At 37.1% G+C, this 20,848-nt stretch overlaps 2 protein-coding genes across 4 annotated transcripts in view; one reads left to right on the top strand and one right to left on the bottom strand.

Moving 5' to 3' along the window:
- Positions 1-20,848, bottom strand: part of LOC143887657 (Pseudouridine synthase family protein) — a 132,654-nt gene that overhangs the window by 72,915 nt on the left and 38,891 nt on the right. For all 3 annotated transcript variants that reach the window (XR_013254327.1, XM_077391772.1, XM_077391773.1), the window contains exons 13-14: positions 14,075-14,139; positions 5,393-5,565 (exon numbers count right to left, since the gene is read on the bottom strand). Coding sequence is in view for 2 of the 3 variants with exons in the window: in XM_077391772.1 (XP_077247887.1) it covers positions 5,393-5,565; positions 14,075-14,139 (238 nt within the window). In the remaining variant the exon portion in view is untranslated. The remainder of the gene's footprint in view (positions 1-5,392; positions 5,566-14,074; positions 14,140-20,848) is intronic.
- On the top strand, positions 514-3,109 carry LOC143887881 (nuclease HARBI1-like protein). The gene is made up of 3 exons (XM_077392121.1): positions 514-667; positions 2,187-2,345; positions 2,634-3,109. The coding sequence occupies exons 1-3, from the start codon at positions 514-516 to the stop codon at positions 3,107-3,109; spliced, it is 789 nt and encodes a 262-aa protein (XP_077248236.1).

The following is a 20,848-nucleotide window of genomic DNA, read 5'->3' as shown; positions in this document are numbered from 1 at the left end:
CGAGTTCGGCGCCACTTGAGCCGGGGGCAAGCCATAGAATCTTAACACTGCGGCTATGAAGGAGTTAATGGGTAACCTAAAACCGGCCTTCATGGCCTCTTCGTATACACATAAATCAACGCTGTCGTTACACACCCTATCCCCCTCTGTAGCCGCTCTCAAAATAAACTGATCTGGAATACAGTACCGATCTCGAATATCACCGAGCCGGGAGGCGGCAAGGGTGTTTTCGTCCCGAGCAGCCGCAATGCCCTCTCTGGGACCGCCCTCCATCCTGGCCGTAGCCACGATGTCAACCACCCTGGTCCCAGCTCGGGAAACAGACGTTCTCCTCTAAAGATCGTCCTCTTCATCCTCCCCTTCGCCTTCGTCACTATCAGAAGTCGGGTAGTCCGGATTCTCAACCCGGACTGGACTCAGGTTCAGGTCCACAATCACCTCGTCCGAGTCTATATCTACCCCTCCTCGCCATCACCATCAAGGCCTACGACTACACTATCCGGTCGGCTAGCCATGGTCTGGCGCCCTCTCAAACCTAAGTCTGATCTTGTCCTCTCAGACGACCCCGAATTGGTGCTGCTTGAGGAGGAAGTTCCTTCCGAGGACGAACCTGAGCTAGACCCTGAACTGGACTTCGAACTCGAACTACTAAACATAAGCGGCGAAAGTAAAATGTAACACGAGACGAACTGAAAAGTTACCTGCGCAAGGATCTGACCCCAAGCTCAAATAGCAACGACCATGAGACGAGCAGATCAGGAGGAAACCAACCGCACTGGCAGAGCAAAAGGAAGGAGAAATGTTAGAGTGAAAAGGTGGAGCTTCACAACCCGTTTTATAGACGAGGCTGTCAGAAGGCCTTTAACATCCCCCACTCTCATCACGCCACGTGGCAAAACCTTAATTAAGGCCCGGAAAACGAAAAGACAGGTCTCAGTAAAAAAAAGGATAAAAATCACCTTACCAAAACCTACCAACTGTGGTAGTTCGGACAAAATCAGATCGTCTGAAGCCGTTTCGGATAGACGCAATCCACAAAACGACAAAATCAGATCGTCTGAAGCCGTTCTGGATATGACGCAATCCACAAAACGACAAAAATAAGATCATTTGGAACCGTTTTGGATATAACACAATCCACAAAACGACAGAATCAGATCGTCTGAAGCCGTTCTGGATATGACGCAATCCACAAAACGACAAAAATCAAATCGTCTGGAGCCGTTCTGGATATGACACAATCCACAAAACGACAAAATCAAATCGTCTGAAGCCGTTCTGGATATAACGCAATCCACAAAACGACAAAATCTGATCGTCTAGAGCCGTTCTGAATTTAACGCAATCCACAAAACGACAAAAATCAGATCGTCCGAAGCCGTTCTAGATATGACGCAATCCACAAAACGACAAAATCAGATCGTCTGAAGCTGTTCTAAATAACTTCAACCGAACTGAGAGATGAAACCTAGAAACACAATGTCCAGTCCGTTTGATGCCGAACTAAGTGGCTCCAGTTCGTCTTAAGCCGATCTGAACAAATTCAACCGAACTGGGAGATGAAACCACAGAATACAACATTGAGCCAGTCTGAAGTCGATCTGAGCTGACCCAGTTCGTCTTAAGCCGAACTGAAGACCGTCTTACACAAACACCCACTAAACTTCCCCAAGTCATCACAATGACTTGAGGAACTGGGGGGGCATATGATGGAGTATAAAGGATAACCCAATCACCACCCAACACATGGCACCAAGACAAATTCATAAAGCCATCATCCCCTAAAGGGTATGAGGGTCATTACAGCCTAAAAGGAAAGGATCAAGTGTATACCTCACCCAACCATGATCATACACCTGTCCAGGGGTATGGAAAAAAGGGTAAGGCTCGATCCAATGGCACGCTGGCACTTGTCCCAAAGGGCAAACGAGTAAACTAACACTCAAAGCCCTCACTATAAATAGCCTCATAAAGACAAGGTCATAGTCTTTTGGTCAAATCAGGAACCTAAACTCTCCAGATCAGCTCTTTCGTCACTGCCATATCTGTTACCGATTTTTGGCGTAACAGTAATCATTTTGATATATTATAATAGCTTATTTATTACATATATTTGTTTTATTGTTGTTAATGTCGTGGCTAACATTAGGACTGCATTGGAGCTATTGATGGAACGTATATTCCAGCGATGGTCACTGGGGTTAACACATATCACAATCGAAAAGGTGAACTCTCCCAGAATGTATTGGCAGCATGTACGATTGATTTGCAATTCATTTATGTGCTCGTCGGTTGGGAAGGGTCAGCAAATGATGCATGGGTATTGAAAGTTGCTTTGACGAAGTGTAATGGGCTTAGGGTGCCAGAGGATAATATCAATTTCAAAATTACTATATTTTTAATGTTTGTCATTTAAAAAAAGGGAAATGATATATCCGCCCCTTTTGATCACCAAGAACACCCCTTTGTCAATGTATCAATGACTAAAGAGGGGTTGTTGTACTTATGTCAAAAGAATTCAATGCCCCCTGATTTCCACAAACACTGACAAGGGGTGTTCCTGGTGATCAAAAGGGGCGGATATATCACTTCCCTAAAAAAATATCCAATAACAAATAAGATGAATTGTGCAGGTAAGTTTTACTTGGTGGATGCTGGTTATCCAAATCGGGTTCATTTCTTGGCCCCTTATCGTGGTGTGCGTTATCACCTCCAAGAATACGGCCCCCAGCAACAACGGCCACAAAATGCTAGAGAAGTATTCAATCACCGTCATTCGTCACTGAGAAAAGTAATTGAGAGGATATTTGGTATCTTCAAATCACGATTCACTATATTTAAGATTCAACCACCATACCCTTACAAAACGCAAGTGAAGTTAGTAATGGCATGTGTGGCTTTGCACAACTACTTGAGGAGGGAAAGTAGCAGGGATGAGTTCAAACCCAATGAGCGAGTGTCAGAGCCAGAGTCAGAGTCAGATGAAGAGACACCACGTAGAGAGTCATTACAAACTCAAGCTGAGCAAATTGAGTTAGCTATTTGGATGGGAGATAAGATAGCCATGGATATGTGGGAAGATTCAGTGAGTCGCACAACTGGTCTTTAGCTAATTAGGCCCTTCTATTTTTTTAGTGCCTTTGTTCACATTTTTCTTACTTTGTTAAAGACCTTTCTTATTTGCATTTCAAATTACTTTGTTCACGCTTCGATGTATTTTGGTCTAAATTGGATGTTTCATATGTCGAAAAATGTTAATTGCATAAAATGGGAGTGCAAATATTTTGATCCCATTTTAGTGGGCCCACAACATTTATTAATTTGATCCCATAATTGGGGCCCACAAACTCCCTAAGGTAATAGAGAAAAATTAGTATGTAAAACTTTTTAGGGCTTTAGAATCCCCCATTTCTTCACGACTAACGCAGTACTTCAAATCCTCGATTACTCTGAAATCCCTACTGAAGTCGTTGCTTGAGGAGTCCCAAAAATTCTTAAGAGTAACTTACAATCCCCTAAGCTTCTCTAGAGTTACCCAAAGTACAGGAAATTCCAAGTGGATTTAAAATCCCATGCGACTAACCCCCCCTTAAGAGACTCAGGTCCCTCCATATAATACTTTGCTAAAAGAATCCTAATTTACCCTTGAAAACAATCCCACACTTCTATTTTCCCTTCTTTCTTCCTTTCTTTTCTTCAAGATTTTATCTTTGTGCATAGATAAATTGTACCAACTTCTTCCATGTAACAATAACCATTAGAATTTTCAGGATAACCCATAAATATAGTGTGTGCATTCAGAATCACTAATTTACTTCTAAAGTAGAAGTGGAACATACAAAAATGCCTTCCGAAACTCTAAATCTCCACAATATGTGGTTTCTACCAGCGCATAATTCATATTAAAATACAAAGTACTGTTTTAAGTGCTTCTCAGAAGGTTGGAGGTAGGAGTGAATAATCCATTATGTATTTAGTCAGGCGTACATGAGGTAAATGAAACCGCCTCTTGGTTGCCTCGTTCTCGAAATTTTTTCATATTCATCAAACATTGTGGTCTGAGACAAGCTCTGCTAGCCTGGTTCAAGAAATTCGGCACTTTTTTTGAATGGCTCGAGAAATTCAGCATTGCCCATCAAAAATTGGGTTTATTTTTAGTGAACATGATCCAGCCACATTTTTTTCTTGTATACCTTACAGCAGAGTCATTTAACTGTTATATGTTGATGATATGATCAACACTGCTGATTATTTATTTATTTTGAAAGGTAAACACTGCTGATTATTCTACAAGCATTCATTTATGTATCAAACTAGCAGCAGGTCGAAATGAACTTCAGACTCCTCCATGATGTGGCTCCCAAGTCATCATTTTTATTCTTTCGTCAACCTACAAAGTTGCCTCTTTTTAATCCATAACACCTACATGAGGGGGAAAATCCAAACTGCATTGTCGCATAACATGTTCTCCTCAAACTTCTCTGGTTCTCATTGTTCTTCTCGAGTGTAAGAACTTTGAAACCACAAAGATCTAATAAGGTTTACTGAGATGTGAAATCTTCTCCTTACAATCAAGGAACACATCACTCCAGAACAACTCTGGTAATTTCAACAGATGTGGTCCATGTTTCACAATGTGGCTGTTGGAAAACCTCAATAAGCAAATACTACTTAAAAATAGACAAAAATTGAGTGCATTGCAAATTGAAGATTGATTTAACAAGGGAAATGATAAATTCGCCATTTTCTTTACATGGGACAGGCCGCTCCAGTGTACGTGACAATCAGGCCAGTTGAGTACTTCCCACGTGAAGTACATCAGCCCCTCTGCAGTCATCCATACACTGGAGCTGACTTTCCCAAGTAAAAAAAGGGGCGGATATATGACTTCCCTTAAACAAAATATAAAAGGAATAGAAAAATGACCATAGGTGATGCATGAATTTCTGGTGCATCAAGATCCATCGATGAGGTGAGGGACAGAGCATACAAAAGAAAACAAAAAAGGCTCAACAAAGATATGAGCCATAAGCCACGGAAAGATCGGAAGAAAAGCAAAACATAACAACTAAATCAATGAAAACTGAAGAAAAAAAACAGGCCGGAGCACTTAGAGACAAAGACTTCTACATTTTTTATTTATTTTTGAATGGCAAGAAAAAAGAAGACTTCTACATTTGAACTGATTATAATTTAGAACACAATATCTCCTAGCCTTCAGTTTCAAATAGATATTTTCTTTCATCAATGTGGACTGAACCCCGTTTTGACACAGAGCATACGCATATACCTGTATAAAAATCATTAAATAAATCTAGTTCATGTTGGATTTGCAATGCAAATGACAGCAAGATCTATATGTACAACTCATCTGGAAAAGTTAGTTGCTTACCTTTACAGAATTAACCTTCTCGGGAATTTCTGCCATCTCAGCAAGATTATTACAATCATCATATGCATCGCCACAACTATCACCGTCAGTTTCAGTGTCAACAACTTCGAGAGGTTTTTCAGAAGAAGATCCTTTACAATATACCAAATCTCCTATAACAACTTGGCCAATCCCTGATTAGACGAAACAAGTAAAAAAAAAGTAGAATATCAACAAAATGAAGTAGGAATTTTCATTTGTGAAACAAGTGGAAAAGAGTGTTATATTTTCATGGAAAATGAGGGCCTAAAAATAATCGATAAAGGATGCATAAAGAAAATGTGTAACGACCACTATTTTCCCATTTATTTTAGTTCTTTCTTTTAAAGATTGATAATGCCACCCTAATTAAAAAAAACTTAATCATAATGATAATGACCCCCTAATCGAGTCACTTAAACATATTGATAACGACACCCTAATCGAATCACTTAAATATATTGAAATTGACACCCTTAGTAGTGTAATAGGTGGGACCAAGTTAGAAACCCTAGTTTAAGAAGAATATATACATATATATTATATTCCTCCCCCTCTCGCACGCCGAGCGCGCGCGCGAGAGAGAGAGAGAGAGAGAGAGAGAGAGAGAGAGAGAGAGAGAGAAGAAAAAGGAGAAGAGTGAGTTGGGGTTTCGCAACTCGTTCGATCTTCGGACAAGTACCCTAAATTTGTTCCTTTTTGGTTGTAGTGTTGTTTTGAGTTGATTTTTTTGGGTTTTATGTATAACCTAAAAAGGAATATTAGTTTTCTTGAATCAAGAAAAGGGTTTTGAGTTATTTTCTAGGGTTTTGATGTTGAAACATTGTTCGTAAGTATTAGGAAGTTTTTTTGGGTAGTTTAATACCTTACATGTGTTTGATGTTGTTTTTCTTACCTTTTTAATTAAAAATCAACAAGAAATAACATTGATTTTCAAAAGAATTCGTTATGGAATAATTAGTGTATGTTTATATGTTGTAATTATATAATATAAGAAGTGTAGTATTAAAACAAGGGATTTATTTCTATGTTTTTCTTAAAAATCAGCAAGTTGTAGGGACTATTTTTCGAAGAAAATTAGGTGTATTCGATATGTAGTACATGTGTGGTTTTACTACACTATATGATATACTAGATGAGTTGGTGCGATTTAAAAGGTTTATTCTCTAAAAATCAGCAATGTAAAACAGTGGAAAATAGGGTTGTTTTGAGTGGATTTTTCATGTAATTGTTACACAAAGTGTAAATGTGGATTTGAAAAAGAGCTATGGAGTAAAGGGGTATTATAGTTAAGTTTTGGATAATGTTTTAATGGAAAATCAGCACTAAAAAGGGGCTGGAAATTTCTTAAAAACACTGTTTTCGTAAGGGATTGATGTACGAAGGTGGAATAAGTATATATGCATATCGTTTGAGTGAAGGGAGATGTTATATGAGTGTTTTGGTCGTGTTAGAAAATTGTGCCAAAACAGCCCGTATATGTGTGAAATAATATTTGTTTGGAGATGGGAAATGTGGACAAGTGTTTTCAAACTTGAAAATATGGGTTAGGGTAACTATTTTGTAAAAACAATCCTTTAAGTGGAAGCTTGCATTAGGAGTTTTGTGCGACCGTTAAATCCCTACCAAGTTGAAGGGAAAGTTTTATAAGACAACTGTTGGGCCAGCCATGTTGTACAACTCAGAATGTTGGGCCACCAAGAAGCAGCATGTGCATAAGATGAGTGGAGCAGAGATGCGAATGCTGAGATAGATGTGTGGCCACACAAGGTTAGATAGAATTAAAAATGAAGACATTCGTAAAAAAGTGGGGGTGGCACCAATTGAAGAGAGCACTGCTTAAGATTGTTTGGAATATATCCAACGTAGGCCTTTGGATGCTCCGGTCAGAAGACGCAACTCGTGCCAAATTGATGGAGTAAAAAGAGGTAGGGGCAGACTGAAAACAACTTGGGTAGAAACAGTAAGGAAAGACTTGATAGCTAGGAACATAACAGATAACATGACCTTGGATAGGATAGAATGGAAGTAAATGATCCACGTAGAAGAATCCAACTAGAGCCGAGTAGATTCCTTTCACCTTCTTCATGAAATTTTTCTAAAGGATTCATTTAGCTGACCCCAACTAGTTTGGGACAAAGGCTTTGTTGAGTTGAGTTGAGAATCCTTCAAGTGGAAGTCTTATGGCTTAACTTGAGGCCTTTGGGAAGGATTAGTGTATGGCATTGTAAGTGGGTTTAGTTATTAATATTCTACCAAATTTAAATCATAGATGTCATATAAGAATTGGAAAAGGGACTTTTAGAATGAAAAGAATGACATAGGAGTAAATTAGGGAAGTAACAACATTAGGGAAAACAAATAGGTTCGAAGCGGAAAGTAAGGTTTACAAAATTTAAAAAAAAAACAATTAACACCTTTCACGAGTTATTTGTACATGACACCTTCTGGCTGACAATTAGAGCAATTCATAACTTCATATCACCTCTTTACACTCTAAAGAAATCAAGGCAAGTGATATTTGACTCAATTTATAAAGACATTTTTAATGGTTTGATATTATAATTTTGTAACATGCATGACTTTCGTCGTTCATGTTTTAGAGTCGCAAAAAGCAAATTTTGAAAAGAATATTGTTTGATGGTCTTTTGTTTTCGGCCGTATGTATATAATGATGTTCTTCAGTATTACTTTGATAATACTATGGCCTATATATATATAGAAAAACTTCAACGTGCGACAGTGTGTGATGCATAATAATAATAATACAACACTGTATATACATACGAAGCTTTGTATTTGAGACTGCATATAATTAGATTTTGTGGAACACATTTTTCTCCATTTTACCTTTCATTTACACATGTTGGTTGTTATACATTCTTACTATGATCGTATGATATCCTTTCCATTCATATTCCTGTGTCTTTTAGATATCATATATGTTCTCTAAGCAATTCTCAAATTCTTTTCCATCCTTAGTTACCCATCTGTTTTGTGTATGGAGCTTTATTATAATACAATCTTATTAATATGCTTTTTATTTTGTGAGTCTACTACGTGATCTATCAGTTTATATTTGACCCCAATATTATCCATAGGTGTTAATGATGGAAACGATGAAGTTTTCACAAACGAGCAAATCTGAAACCACCGTAGGATGGGGATGAGCAATTGGGTTTTGGGAATGACAGTGTCATCATCCCACAAGTTTAAGTTCTTAGTTTGAGTTTTATTTAGTTTGAGTGTTTAGTTGAGATTTTATTATAGGTTTACTTTGGTTTGGTTGGAAACAGTTACTAGCAGGTTGATTTTGAGGGATGTCATAAACTTTAATACTATGGAATAAAATTGCTCATTTTAGTTTATTTTATTTGGATTTCTCTCATGTGTTGTTTTTTTTTTTTAAATTCCTTGTGGTTTTTGTTGGCCTTCAGCGTAGACACCTGATGCGGAAGTGGGTCGTTACAAAATGAAAGTAGGAATTTTCATTCGTGAAATAAGTGGAAACCAGCATTATATTTTCATGGAAAACATTCTTTATTCTTTTTTTTCACGAATGATGCAACTACAACCTTTTCTACTGCTATTTGCTCGATAGAATTACCATTATCTAGTCATGAAATGGGAACCGTAAATGAATACCATTATCTAAACATCATAATGTTGCACTTTATTGGATCACCCAATAAATTTAAGTGGAATAAATGATGAACTATTGTAGGCACCATGGTAAAGAATTTCGTTTAATGAAATCAACAACATTCTAGTTTCTATAAGAGACCCGCAAAATATAGACTGTGAAGACTCCTTTCTCAAGTCTCTACTCTCTAGCATAGCCACACCAAGGTGATGAATTCTGTTTAGGAAACTGTTCACCAACAAATAATCATAAGATGGACAGCTGAGGCCGGTGTAGTTACAATCTCACTTCGTGAACCAATAACAGATTAAAATTCTTTTTTATGGCTAAAATAGACGCAGATTTGAGATGCTTCCAATCTATCTAATGTCCTACTCACTATAGTAGTTCAAAACGATGGAATCTTAGATCAAAGAACGAAGGTAAGAGATAGCTTGAGTTATCAGTTATTAGCTATGATTCATGGGTACAGATTCACGCCCGTCGATACGAATACGAAGTCTATGACATGGCAACCTCTAAAAATCTATAAAGAGGGACATGCTCGGACACATACTTACATATAAAATTACTGATTAAACATCATTTTTTTTAATGGTAGCCTAACATTATATTAAAAGAAAGACCGAGATGGTCGAAGAACAAGGAATTTACAACAGAAAACAAGCATATAGCTCATAAAAACAGGAATCAAGGTGGAATGGGCATAAAACAAGGCCAAAGATTCTTTAGAGACTCCTTCTCTAGCTAGCTTATCCGCCACTGAGTTAGCGGAACGACGAATATGATGGAACACAATAGTAGAAGATCCAATTCTATCATTCATCTCGTCAAAGAAACTACCAAACCTCCAAGGATGGTTTTGTGAATCCTTTAGCCATGGAATGACATTTAAGGAATCCCCTTCTACCACAACTTTGTCCATTTGATTACGATCCAATAGCTTTATTCCTTGATGAACTGCACGAACTTCTATTTCCGATGCATCCGCTATACCAATAAGCCCTGCAAAGGCCCAAATTACTTCCACAACATCATTCCTAAGAACACCTCTTATCCCAGCAGGACCAGGGTTCCTTAAAATAGAATCATCAAAGTTCAATTTTAGAAAACCTCTAGGATGAGGCTCGCGATCTTGAATGATTTTTTGGATGGGGGCCGAATTAGAACACACTTCCCTCCATCCTTACAAAAAGTCATAAGCAGTTACAAATTTAAAGCAAGAGAGGATCTTTGCCCACGCTATCGTTAAGGCGATAGCTCTAATGAAGATAAAAGAAGCATTTCTTGAGACTCCTTTGAATATTCTAGCATTCCTTTCTTTCCATAGCACCCAAATAATAAGGACAGATTCCAAAGGAATTTTTCTTTTTCCTTCCAAGGAACTAGAGACCAACCAAGGAGCAAATCCATGATATTTGCAGAAAAACCCATACCATTCCAAATCTACTTAACAATTTGCCCCCCACTTCCCTAGCTAATTTGCAATGATGGAACATATGATTTACTGTTTCCCCATCCCTAATACAGAGAGCACAATGGTCAATGACGAGAAACTTCCTTTTTCGCAAAGTCTACCGTTAGGATCCTTTCCAACAATGCCGCCCAAGCAAACACACACTCTAGGCGGGCCCTAGAATGACCACACTCTAGCTACATTGCAAACTGATTACACATCATTATTTGCAACAAGATAAATGTGGTATTCATTTTAAAAAGCAATAAATCTTAGAATGAAGCAACTATAAGCCTAAAACAAACATAAAATAATCAAATAACAGTATCATTAAAAAAATCAAATAACGGTACATTCATAAATCTATTCAGTTCTCTTCATTCTCCAATATGCAGCAAGAAAGAGAGACAAATAGAATAACATAAATATAATATTGAGAGAAGAGTTTATTTAGGGTTTTAGGTTTTTTGGACAGGGGTGTTAACAACAAATATTAGTTAAATAAGGATTAATAATAAAATAAAAATTAATAAAAAAAGAAGTAAACACAATATTCAAAAATAAAATCATATTTCATATTTAAACATAGTACAAAAATGTGTCAACACACCCACATTTAGTCCGACACATCTACAATACATTTACAAGTGTCGAGACTTGAGAGGACTTTCGATACATGTGTCGACACGCTTGTCAACAATAAAGTGTCGGCTAAACCATAGGTTATTAATACTGCAAGTTCAAATTATAATAGCCATTATTAGTTCTGAAAGTGAATAATATGGCAAGGATTTAAAATAAGTTCTATCATATGCTGCTTTCGTTCGACGACATTGTTGAATTTCAATTATGAAACTATATACCCCATGTTTAAAAAATATGAAGATTTGCAATGTGTTAAAATTCCCTGCATAAGGCAATGCAAGTTTATAGAGCCAATGTGCTACAACCATAGTTTTAAATTTCGGCCGAAATCCGAAATTTCGGTCCTAAATTTTTCGATTTCGGTTGGGACCGAAACTGAAATTTCCCGAAATCTCCAAATTTCGGCAAAAATTTCGACAAATTGAAATTAAAATATATATATATATATATATATATATATATATATATATATATATATATTATTTTATTTTATTTTTGTCTGAAATTTTGGCCGAAATTACCAAAATAATAAATTAATACCTTCTGTTTTTACCGGATTTCGGCCAAAATTTCGGTTTCGGCCAAGGCCAAAAGAAAATTTTTAATCCATGACTATAACCAATAGGCTCCTTAGGCTCCCTTCTCTCACATAGGTTCTTTGTATTAGTCATTGCTGCCTTGTACACAATGCGGAAGGGGCCAAAGTGGTGCTTACTAGATTTAGCAGCAGATATTGCCACTACCACGGCTCTTAGATAAACCAACAAAATGCATGTGGGCACCATTCCCTTGTAGTCATACAGCACTCTATTGTGTCTCTGGTGAGTGTGTGTCCATTACCTTTCTCATTTCCCTTGTATCCTCATTTCCTCATAATTCAACTAGTAAATCCAAGGATCATTCGCAGCTCTCTATTGTGTCTCTGGTGAGTATGTGTCTATTATCTTTCTCATTTCCCTTGTATCCTCATCCCCTCATAATTCAACTAGTAAATCCAAGGAACCTCAGATGATTCCAATCACAAGGTTTGGTCACAAAAGACAATCCTCACATGTTTAAACAACCAACCTGTGTTAACACTCACTGCTACACGACATATTATCAACCCTGTCGCCTCAATGAAAAAGCTGATGTCTTTTAATACTACTAGATTCATTCAATTTCCCATTGTCATTCCTGGAAACTGTAATCCCTGATTTCTTCTTTCTATTTCAACCACACTTGCGCTTCCAACCGGCAATTTTCCATCCCCACAATGTGCTTCTCTCTCTCCAATCATCCCTATTCCAAACACTTTTGATTTTCTTTGCTTCAATGTGCTTCTTTTCCCCAAAATGTTTCCCCTTTGCCAAGCAAACTCATCCTCTTTCCATGAAGCCATCTTATACTGAAATGCAAGGTTTTAAATTTCAGTTTTGGTTTCGGGCCTCACGGAAATGGAAATATTTGGAAATCCTGTAAATCATGGAAACGTATAGAAACATATCCAAATGATAGAATTTTACGATGAAACTTCAAGAAATACTAAAATAAGCATAAGGGATTTGCTAGCATCCATCGCAGAAGGCATTTCACAGATGATATGTTGCATCTGACAGCAGCCACACAGGCTCACTTTTCAGCAGGTTTTGTCTTCATTCACGAGGTGGCTGCTGCCGGATGCAACAGACCATCCGCAAAATGCTTCTGCGATGGACGATACCAAATCCCTAAGCATATATACACACATAGAAATCATCGCCAAGGTTTTAAATTTCGGTTTCAGTGTCGGTTTCGGCCACTACTGAAATCGAAATAATTCAGTTTCGGTGGAAATTTTGGCCGAAATCACGTAAAAGTAGTTAAAATTCGGCATTTTAAAAAAAATTCTTGAAAATGTCAAAAATTTAGGTGGAAATTTCGGCAATTTTGGAGGAAATCTATAAAGGAAATTTGTAAATAAGGGTGAACAAAATTTGGTCTGTTATTTCGGCCTGGAATTTCAGTGAAATTTTGGGGACATCCCGCAAAATTCCGATTCATGGTGTATTTCATTTCGGCCTTGGCCGAAACCGCCGAAATTTAAAACTATGGAAGTAGGAAGGCTTCGGGAAGATGGAGAAGATGTTTGGAAGAAGCAGAAGCTTAAAGAAGATGGAATGGGAAGATGAAGATGAAGAGATGCTTTATTTGGCATCATTTCATATATGTGGTGGCAAACCATGGAAACTAGAGGTAAGATTCCCCAAACCTTATCCTTTTTTTTTATTTTTTGGGTTGCACATGGCTTTTGGCAGAATTTCTGTCGAAAACCATGTGTAGTTTACTGTTGTTTTTTTTTTTTTACTTTTTCTGGGCACCTATGTGATTGCATGGAATTTCCACGAAATTTGGTCCTCCAAACTTCGTCGAAATTGAAATTTCGTTCAAATTTGTACTTTCGGTTTCGGTGAAACCGACGCCGAAATATTTCGGCCGAAACGACACATTTCGGCCAAAATTTAAAACTATGCTGAAATGAAGGGTGAAAAATTCAAACAACCTGTTTCATCCTTGGATTGCTTTCTGACCACCCTCATCACATCTGAACGACATGCTTTAGATTACTTGGGTGGTACTGAAGATGGTGGTCAACCAATATCAGCAGGTGAGTCATGGTGCTAGGCATCTGTCGCATCTCAGATCCAGGGCAATGCTTAATACCTATTATTTTCTACGCTATTTAACATTAATTTAATATTAACAAAAACAGTAACTTGTGGTAAAAAGTATCACTAATTAAAGGAACATAACAACGCCCAAATCCTCAATATTGTCTTAGCATGGACCCGAGAGTAATATCACAATCAAGCTCATGAATTTTCCTTTCCTCCATGCAATGGGAAGTACCCAAATCTAAGCTCACTTATTCAATTAGATAGCGAGTGGAAACAGCACTCACCATATTTTTCCACCCTCGCACTAGCTGCATGGTTCCACAAGTAGCTTTGGTAACTATGAACATACCTGAAATGTAAAACAGGAATACTATCATAAATCCATTAAAAACTACAATTCAAATCATATAACATACCCATTCATGAACACAATTATTTCTTCAGAAATAAATAAATTTTATTTATTTTATTTTCTGGAAGATAAGTATAATTTCACATAAAGATAAATTCTCTAACATTTATGCCTCGTTCGTTTAAGAATATGTCAACCGATGGTGAGTGCTAAACCGATTATTGGACTGAAATTTAAATGTAATTTTAAGTCCAATAATTGGTTTGGCGCTCACAACCGGTTGACATAATTTTAAATGAACAGGGACTTAAGCATACCCATAATTTAATCTCACAAAGATCATTAAAAATTCATTTCCTCAAGGGCATTCAGCAAGAACGTATCAAACAAAATACATGAAAAAAAATAAATAAAATAAGAGGAAAAGTACCATATAATCACTGAAGAAAACAGTCGAATATAATAATTCGATGATTGAACAGGATCACTAAAAAAGTAGCAACTTGTCAAGTAAGCATTCCTTGGAATGAAATAATAGCGGGAAGCATTGTTAGTAATCTATCTTACTATCTCGTGACATATGCCTTTTCCAAAATATAAAGTGATAAAATTTGAGAAGCGATATCTTTCCACTGCAGGCATCATAAATAATCTTTTGCAGCACACCTCATAACTTTACTATTCACAATAAGGATTTCTATTTGAGGGCGAATTCTATGTTGAAGACCTAATAAACCGTGTGCCTAATTTTTTTTTAAATTGGTTTTTCTTGAGTATAAGAAAATTAATCGAATGATTTCAATTAAGAAGCTCAGCTCTTCCAAGTTTCAGGTCCTATGCCTGTGACAATATTGCACTGAGCAAAGTTTTGCAGCATGAAGGAAATTGTTCCCAATATTAAGAGAAAAAAAAACAGAGATAGCATTTCTGTAATTTAGTAACAAAAATGAAATATCTCCAAAAACATATAACTCGAGAGAAAGTAATAAAACTTGGATATATGGCACACAAAGACACAGCTCAACACTTTCATTCCCTCAATCCCATTTCTCAACTGGTACCTTCGAGTTGGAAATTTCTTTTTTTTTTTTTTGAGCAACAATGAAATAAAAAGATGCAATAAAAAAAGTATGTAGTTAAAAGGGGGTGTGGTGGTTCCGGTTAGAAAAAAAAATTCCATAAACTATAGAGGGGCATGCGCATTTTTTGACAGCCTCCTCAGCCAAGTCATTGGAATCCCTCAAAATATGCCCATAAGAGCGAGACAACTCCCTACTTAATCAAGGATTTCCAAAATAAAATTTGGTACGCTCCACAGTCTCGGGCTCTCTTCCTTTGCCCAAGGGATCACATTGATGAATCGCCCTACATTTATTATGCATTCAAAACTCTGCCTTGAATATTGGAAGCCAAGTAAGAAAAGCATGGGTGCCTTCTACATTTCAACTCCTGACACCAATAGGGCCAGAATACACCACGATCATCTTCAGCAAATCATTCCCATAAATGCCCCTGAGACCAGCTGGATGTGGTTGGCCTAAGACCTTCCATTGAAGTCAAGTTAGATGGAATCAAACAAAGCACTCCACCTAGCCACAATCTTCCTACGGTCCTACCTTAATTGGCCGATGTTGGTCACAACCATTTGTTTGGGAATAACCATTCAAAAAAAAAAAACTAAAGGGACTTGCAGTTGGTCAATGTTGGACACAGCCATTGGAGCATCGTACAGCCATCTAGACAAAAATATACAGGTTGTCCTTGCTGAAATGCCATCTAATATATGGAATACAAAATCAAGTAGAATATAGAGTGACTAATAGGTAAATTCTCTATTGATTATCTAGTGAAGCAAGCTCCATGTCGTGAGTTTGGTTAAAGCTCTTGGTGGGAACGGGTATATCAAAAGGGCTTCTGCATTGGATTTGGCATCCTAATGACTATTAGTGATAACCAAGGTTTTAATTTCCGTTTTGGCCGTCACGGAAATGGAAATGCTTCGGTTTCAGTTGAAAATTTTGGTGGAAATACGGTAAATTCAGGGAAACATGCAAATGATAGAATTTAAAAATTAAACTCTAGGAATGCTAGAATAAGCAGAAATACACACTTAGAAACCATCACATAGGGCCATTCAAAAGAAAAAAAAAAAAAAAGAAACCATCACATAAGCAAGACAACCTTCCATAATGTTTTAAAAACATCGAACATCTAGCAACATGCACCTCCACGCATGTCCGATAATTTAGTACATACCAAATTTCACACGTAATTCATATAAATATTTATATACAATACATGCACCACATTTAGGATCCAATGTATATAGGCTATTAATATTGGCATTTATTATGTTTTAGTAATTGCACAAGCTCAGTTTGCCTTTTTTCTTTTAATTGCTTCAGAGAGCTTTTTGGGAACTGTAATAACCTTTGACAGTTGTTTAAATAATAAAAGACATGATGAGTTTGTGCAATTATCAAAACATGGCAGTGCCAACATCAGTAGCCTTCATATATATGATTATGTAATACATACTGATATAGTATACCAGTATTACACTTGCAATTTTGGATTATGCATTTCGGTCGTTTCGGTTTTTTAATCGGTCGGGATGGAAACACGGAAACATTTCAGTTGTATCGGGTTTGTTTCAGTAAAAATTTAAAACCGTGGTGATAAGCTAAGTTTTGATGATGTTAGACTTTGTAACACTGGTTCCATAGCCTATGCTCTGAAGAAAGGGAGTCAGCTACAAAACCAATTCAATGTGGGAGATAAACCAATATTTGCATGAGACAGCCCATGGATTCAGAAAATCCTTTATTCACATCATTTCCATAAACATTCAAAAAAGACCTATTCTTAATATCATAGTTACCGTTGAAAGAGAGAATTCCACACAGTTGATTAGGATCATATCATTGGACATCTATATGCTTTGATCTATGTAACTGTAGTTCTCATATCGTAAAAGAAGCAAATGGAAAAATGACTGGAGAATGGCAGCCTATTCCAATGTTAAGGGATGTATATGGATTTACCCTTGTTCGAGACTTTGAGACCCTTTACATGTGGAACATATCCGATTTATGTACACCAATATTGTGTGTATATAAGCAAGGTTTTAAATTTTGGTTTCAGATGGAAATTCCAGTGGAAATCTTGTAAAATAAAGAAAACGTAGGAAATTTATGAAAATGATAGAATTTAAATATGAAATGTCAGGAGATGCTTGAATAAGCACAAATGCACACTTAGAAACCATCAGAAAAGCAAGAGAACCATCCACAATGGTTTGAAAACATCGAGCACCTAGTGACATGCACTATCTGATTAATTTAATACATGCCAAATTTCACATGCAATTCATATAAATATTTATACAAAATGTATGCATAACATTTTGCATGCAATTCATATAAATATAATTATGTAACACAAACTAAAGTATAACACTTTTACACTTCCAATTTTGATTTATGCATTTCGGTCATTTCAGTTTTAGTTTTGGTGGGATGGAAATGGAAACATTTTCATCATTTTGTGTCAGTTGTGGTGAAAATTTAAAACCATGTATATTGGTCATGGGGAAATGTCTTCATAAACAAGTGTATACATATAACATCTTAAGTGTATATAATTAGATAGGATTTTTCATTTATGTACAGATTTACCATTGTTTGAGACTTTTAGACCTTTTAGATCTCGAACATAGCCCGACTTATGTACACGATTATTGAGCATATATAAATCATGGGAAAATGCCTTAATAAACAAGTGAATACACAAAACATCTTAAGTGCATATAATTATATAGAAGTTTCCATTTATGTCCCTTAGCTAATGTACTATAATAAAAAGGGGTATTCTTGTAATTGGCTTAAGTTATCATATAAACACAAGGGGATACAAATCAGTGGTTTTGACTTGGTTTCAAGGAAGCAGGATTCTTCCCTGGGAGCCTTCGATTCCCGCTTTCGATTCCGCTCTGGCAACCTTGCTTGGTTTTCCCATTCTCTCACTTTTCATATGGCTTCCCCCTTTACGACAGTTTGCTGAAGTTGTTATCGTATCAGAGCAAGATATATCCAGTCCATAAAGCTTTTGGAAGATCCAAAAAGATATAAGCAAAAAAGGTCTCACTAGTAGTAGCCACATTCCCTGACATCGGTAGCAGCAGCAGTCTCTTTCCCTTCTCCTCAGCAGTATTGAGTGTTTCATCCAGTGTTTAAAAACTCCTTGACTCAGCAAGGAACTCACCCGAGTCGACTCCTTTTTACCTCAGCCGCGTTCCGCGTTGCACCACATCCGCATTCCGCATTTTGCCCTACAGAGTCAATAAACTCCTTTGACTCTCCCGAGTTATGACCATGTAAACCGTGTCAACCGCATTCTTTGCCGCGTCCGTGCCGAGTCGACAAGGATTTTTCTTGGCCGCGTTCCGCCTCAAATCCGCATTTTTAAACACTGGTACTTTCATCAAGTAGAAGGCATAGCTCCTCTTTCTTTTAAAAAAAAAGGAAGAGCTCCCCTTGTGGATCACTCCCTCCTGTTATGTTCTTCTTTCAATGCTTTCCACGGACAAGGGAACAGCCCCTTCTTTATACAATCAGTTAAGGGTGGTTCAATAGTAGCACAAGCCATAGCTATGAGGCATCTCTGATCATCAAACCCCACCCCCACCCCCCCAACACACACACACACACAAACAATACATTGCTAACATCAGGAAATGGAACAATTGCAAATCTCAAAGCGAATTTCTTATAGATATTTAGATTCAAAAAAAAAGAAGGAAGGGGATCCATTATGCCCCTTAGCTAATGTGCTATAAAAGGGGTTATTCTTGTAATTGGCTTAAGTTATCATTATAAAAGGGGGTATTCTTGTAATCGTTGGTTTTGACTTGGCTTTCCCATTCTCTTATTTTTCATGTGGCTTCCCCCTTTACAACAGTTTGCGGAATTTGTTATGGTATCAGATCAGGATATATCCAGTCCATAAAGCTTTTGGAAGATCCAAAAAAAACCTAAGCAAAGAATCTCTATTTCTCTCATTTTTTTCTCCTTTGCCTTTTGCTTTCAATCATTTTCTTGGTTGTCTGCCATAACTTGTGCTTTCAGCCATTCATGTGGTTGTCTGCAATAACTTATGCTTTTTGCCACTCATATGGTAGTCTGCCATCAACTTGCTTTCATCCATATGTGTGCTTGTCTGCCTATCTTTTGCTCTTAGCCAATCGTGTAGCTGACTGCAATCATATTTTTTTTTTTGCACCAATTCGTGATTCCATGGCCTGTGATTAACAGCCTTAACCTCTAGATTTACACCCAAAACCTATAGATCCACTCCTAAAACCATTAGATATACAACTATACCCACTAGATCTACAGACCAAACCTTCAGATCCACACTAACACCTCTAGATCTACAGCGAAAAACTCTAGATCTTAAATCATACCTGCTAGATCTACTACCAGCACCATCAGATATGAAGCTGAAACTCATAGATCTACATCCTAGCACCCTTCCCCTTTTTCTGGTGCCCACCTGTCGCAGATCTGACTACATCCATTTTAGACACCAATTCTATCACTTTCTTCATTCAAAAAACCCCATCCTTTCTTCATATCACAGATCTGACCAAAACCCATCACCTTCCAATTTGAAACCCCATTCTCATCGTACCATCACAGATATAATCCAAACACTAATATCTGACAAAAATCCATCCACCTCCTCATTCAAAAAAACACCCTTCCTTTCTTCTTGATCTAATTTTTCTATCCCTTCAAGTCTTCAACATTCCCTATTGTTTCTTCCTCTCTTTCATCTTACCTGGATCCAACATGACACATCTCCTTGCATACATCACTTCAGCAATTTGACGATCACCATTATGATGTTCATACTAATGTGGGAGCAACCTGATCAAATTGATGAGTACAGTCTATTGTGGCTGTTATGGTTAATAAAGCCTAACTGATATCTATAAGAATTTTTCAGGACTTGAATTTGGCTAAAGATATTAAGACAATTTGTCTTTTATATAGGGATTATTTATTTGGAAACTTACAAACCTAGAACTAATTAGAGAGCATCTCAATTAAGTTCGACGGAACAAATTAGTCCCTTTGGGAGTTTCACCTTCGCATATTCATTGAAGATAAGGGATTGTTGGGAATGCTTAAAGGAACTGAGATTACGTGTGTGTGACTGAAAAATAATTTGCTTGATGGAAGATGAATAGCACTCGCATCCTGACTTGGATATTGAATTCAACTAATCCAGCGGTTGCCTTAAATCTACATCCTTAAGAGACATGTAAAGATATGTGTACCTAACGAATATCTTTGAACAGGCTAATAAAGCATACCTCTTTATGGAAAAAATACAATTTATCTTAGTATTCCCAAGGGAATAAGGATATTCTAACATCGTATTCCGAATTCAAGTCATGGTCGGTTGAACAGGACATATTTGTCCTTTCTTATGGGGGACCATCCAAGATGACATGAAGAATCAATGAGTTTAGAAAGTGGAACCCATCATTAGGGGAGAAATATAGAGTTTTGCCTGGGAACTGGGTATTCGATGATAAATTCAGCACTAAGGGTGTTATAGTTTGGAGAGATATTCTTAACCTAAGGTTTAGATTTAATGGTGGTATGCGATTCAGAGCATATTCAGGGAATAGGGTCAG

This window comes from Tasmannia lanceolata, unplaced genomic scaffold, assembly GCF_043159265.1.
Source record: "Tasmannia lanceolata isolate RefF3 unplaced genomic scaffold, GAP_Taslan_0.1 ptg000012l, whole genome shotgun sequence".
Lineage (NCBI taxonomy): Eukaryota > Viridiplantae > Streptophyta > Magnoliopsida > Canellales > Winteraceae > Tasmannia > Tasmannia lanceolata.
This window is presented reverse-complemented; position numbering and strand designations above follow the sequence as displayed.

What these genes read in the sequence shown, in the direction of transcription:
- LOC143887881 (XM_077392121.1), top strand. Translation starts at nt 514, where the DNA reads ATGGTCTGGCGCCCTCTCAAACCTAAGTCTGATCTTGTCCTCTCAGAC. An exon ending in ACTAAACATAAGCGGCGAAA is followed by an intron (nt 668 to 2,186) that starts GTAAAATGTAAC and finishes CGTATATTCCAG; the next exon opens with CGATGGTCACTGGGGTTAAC. An exon ending in GAAAGTTGCTTTGACGAAGT is followed by an intron (nt 2,346 to 2,633) that starts GTAATGGGCTTA and finishes TGAATTGTGCAG; the next exon opens with GTAAGTTTTACTTGGTGGAT.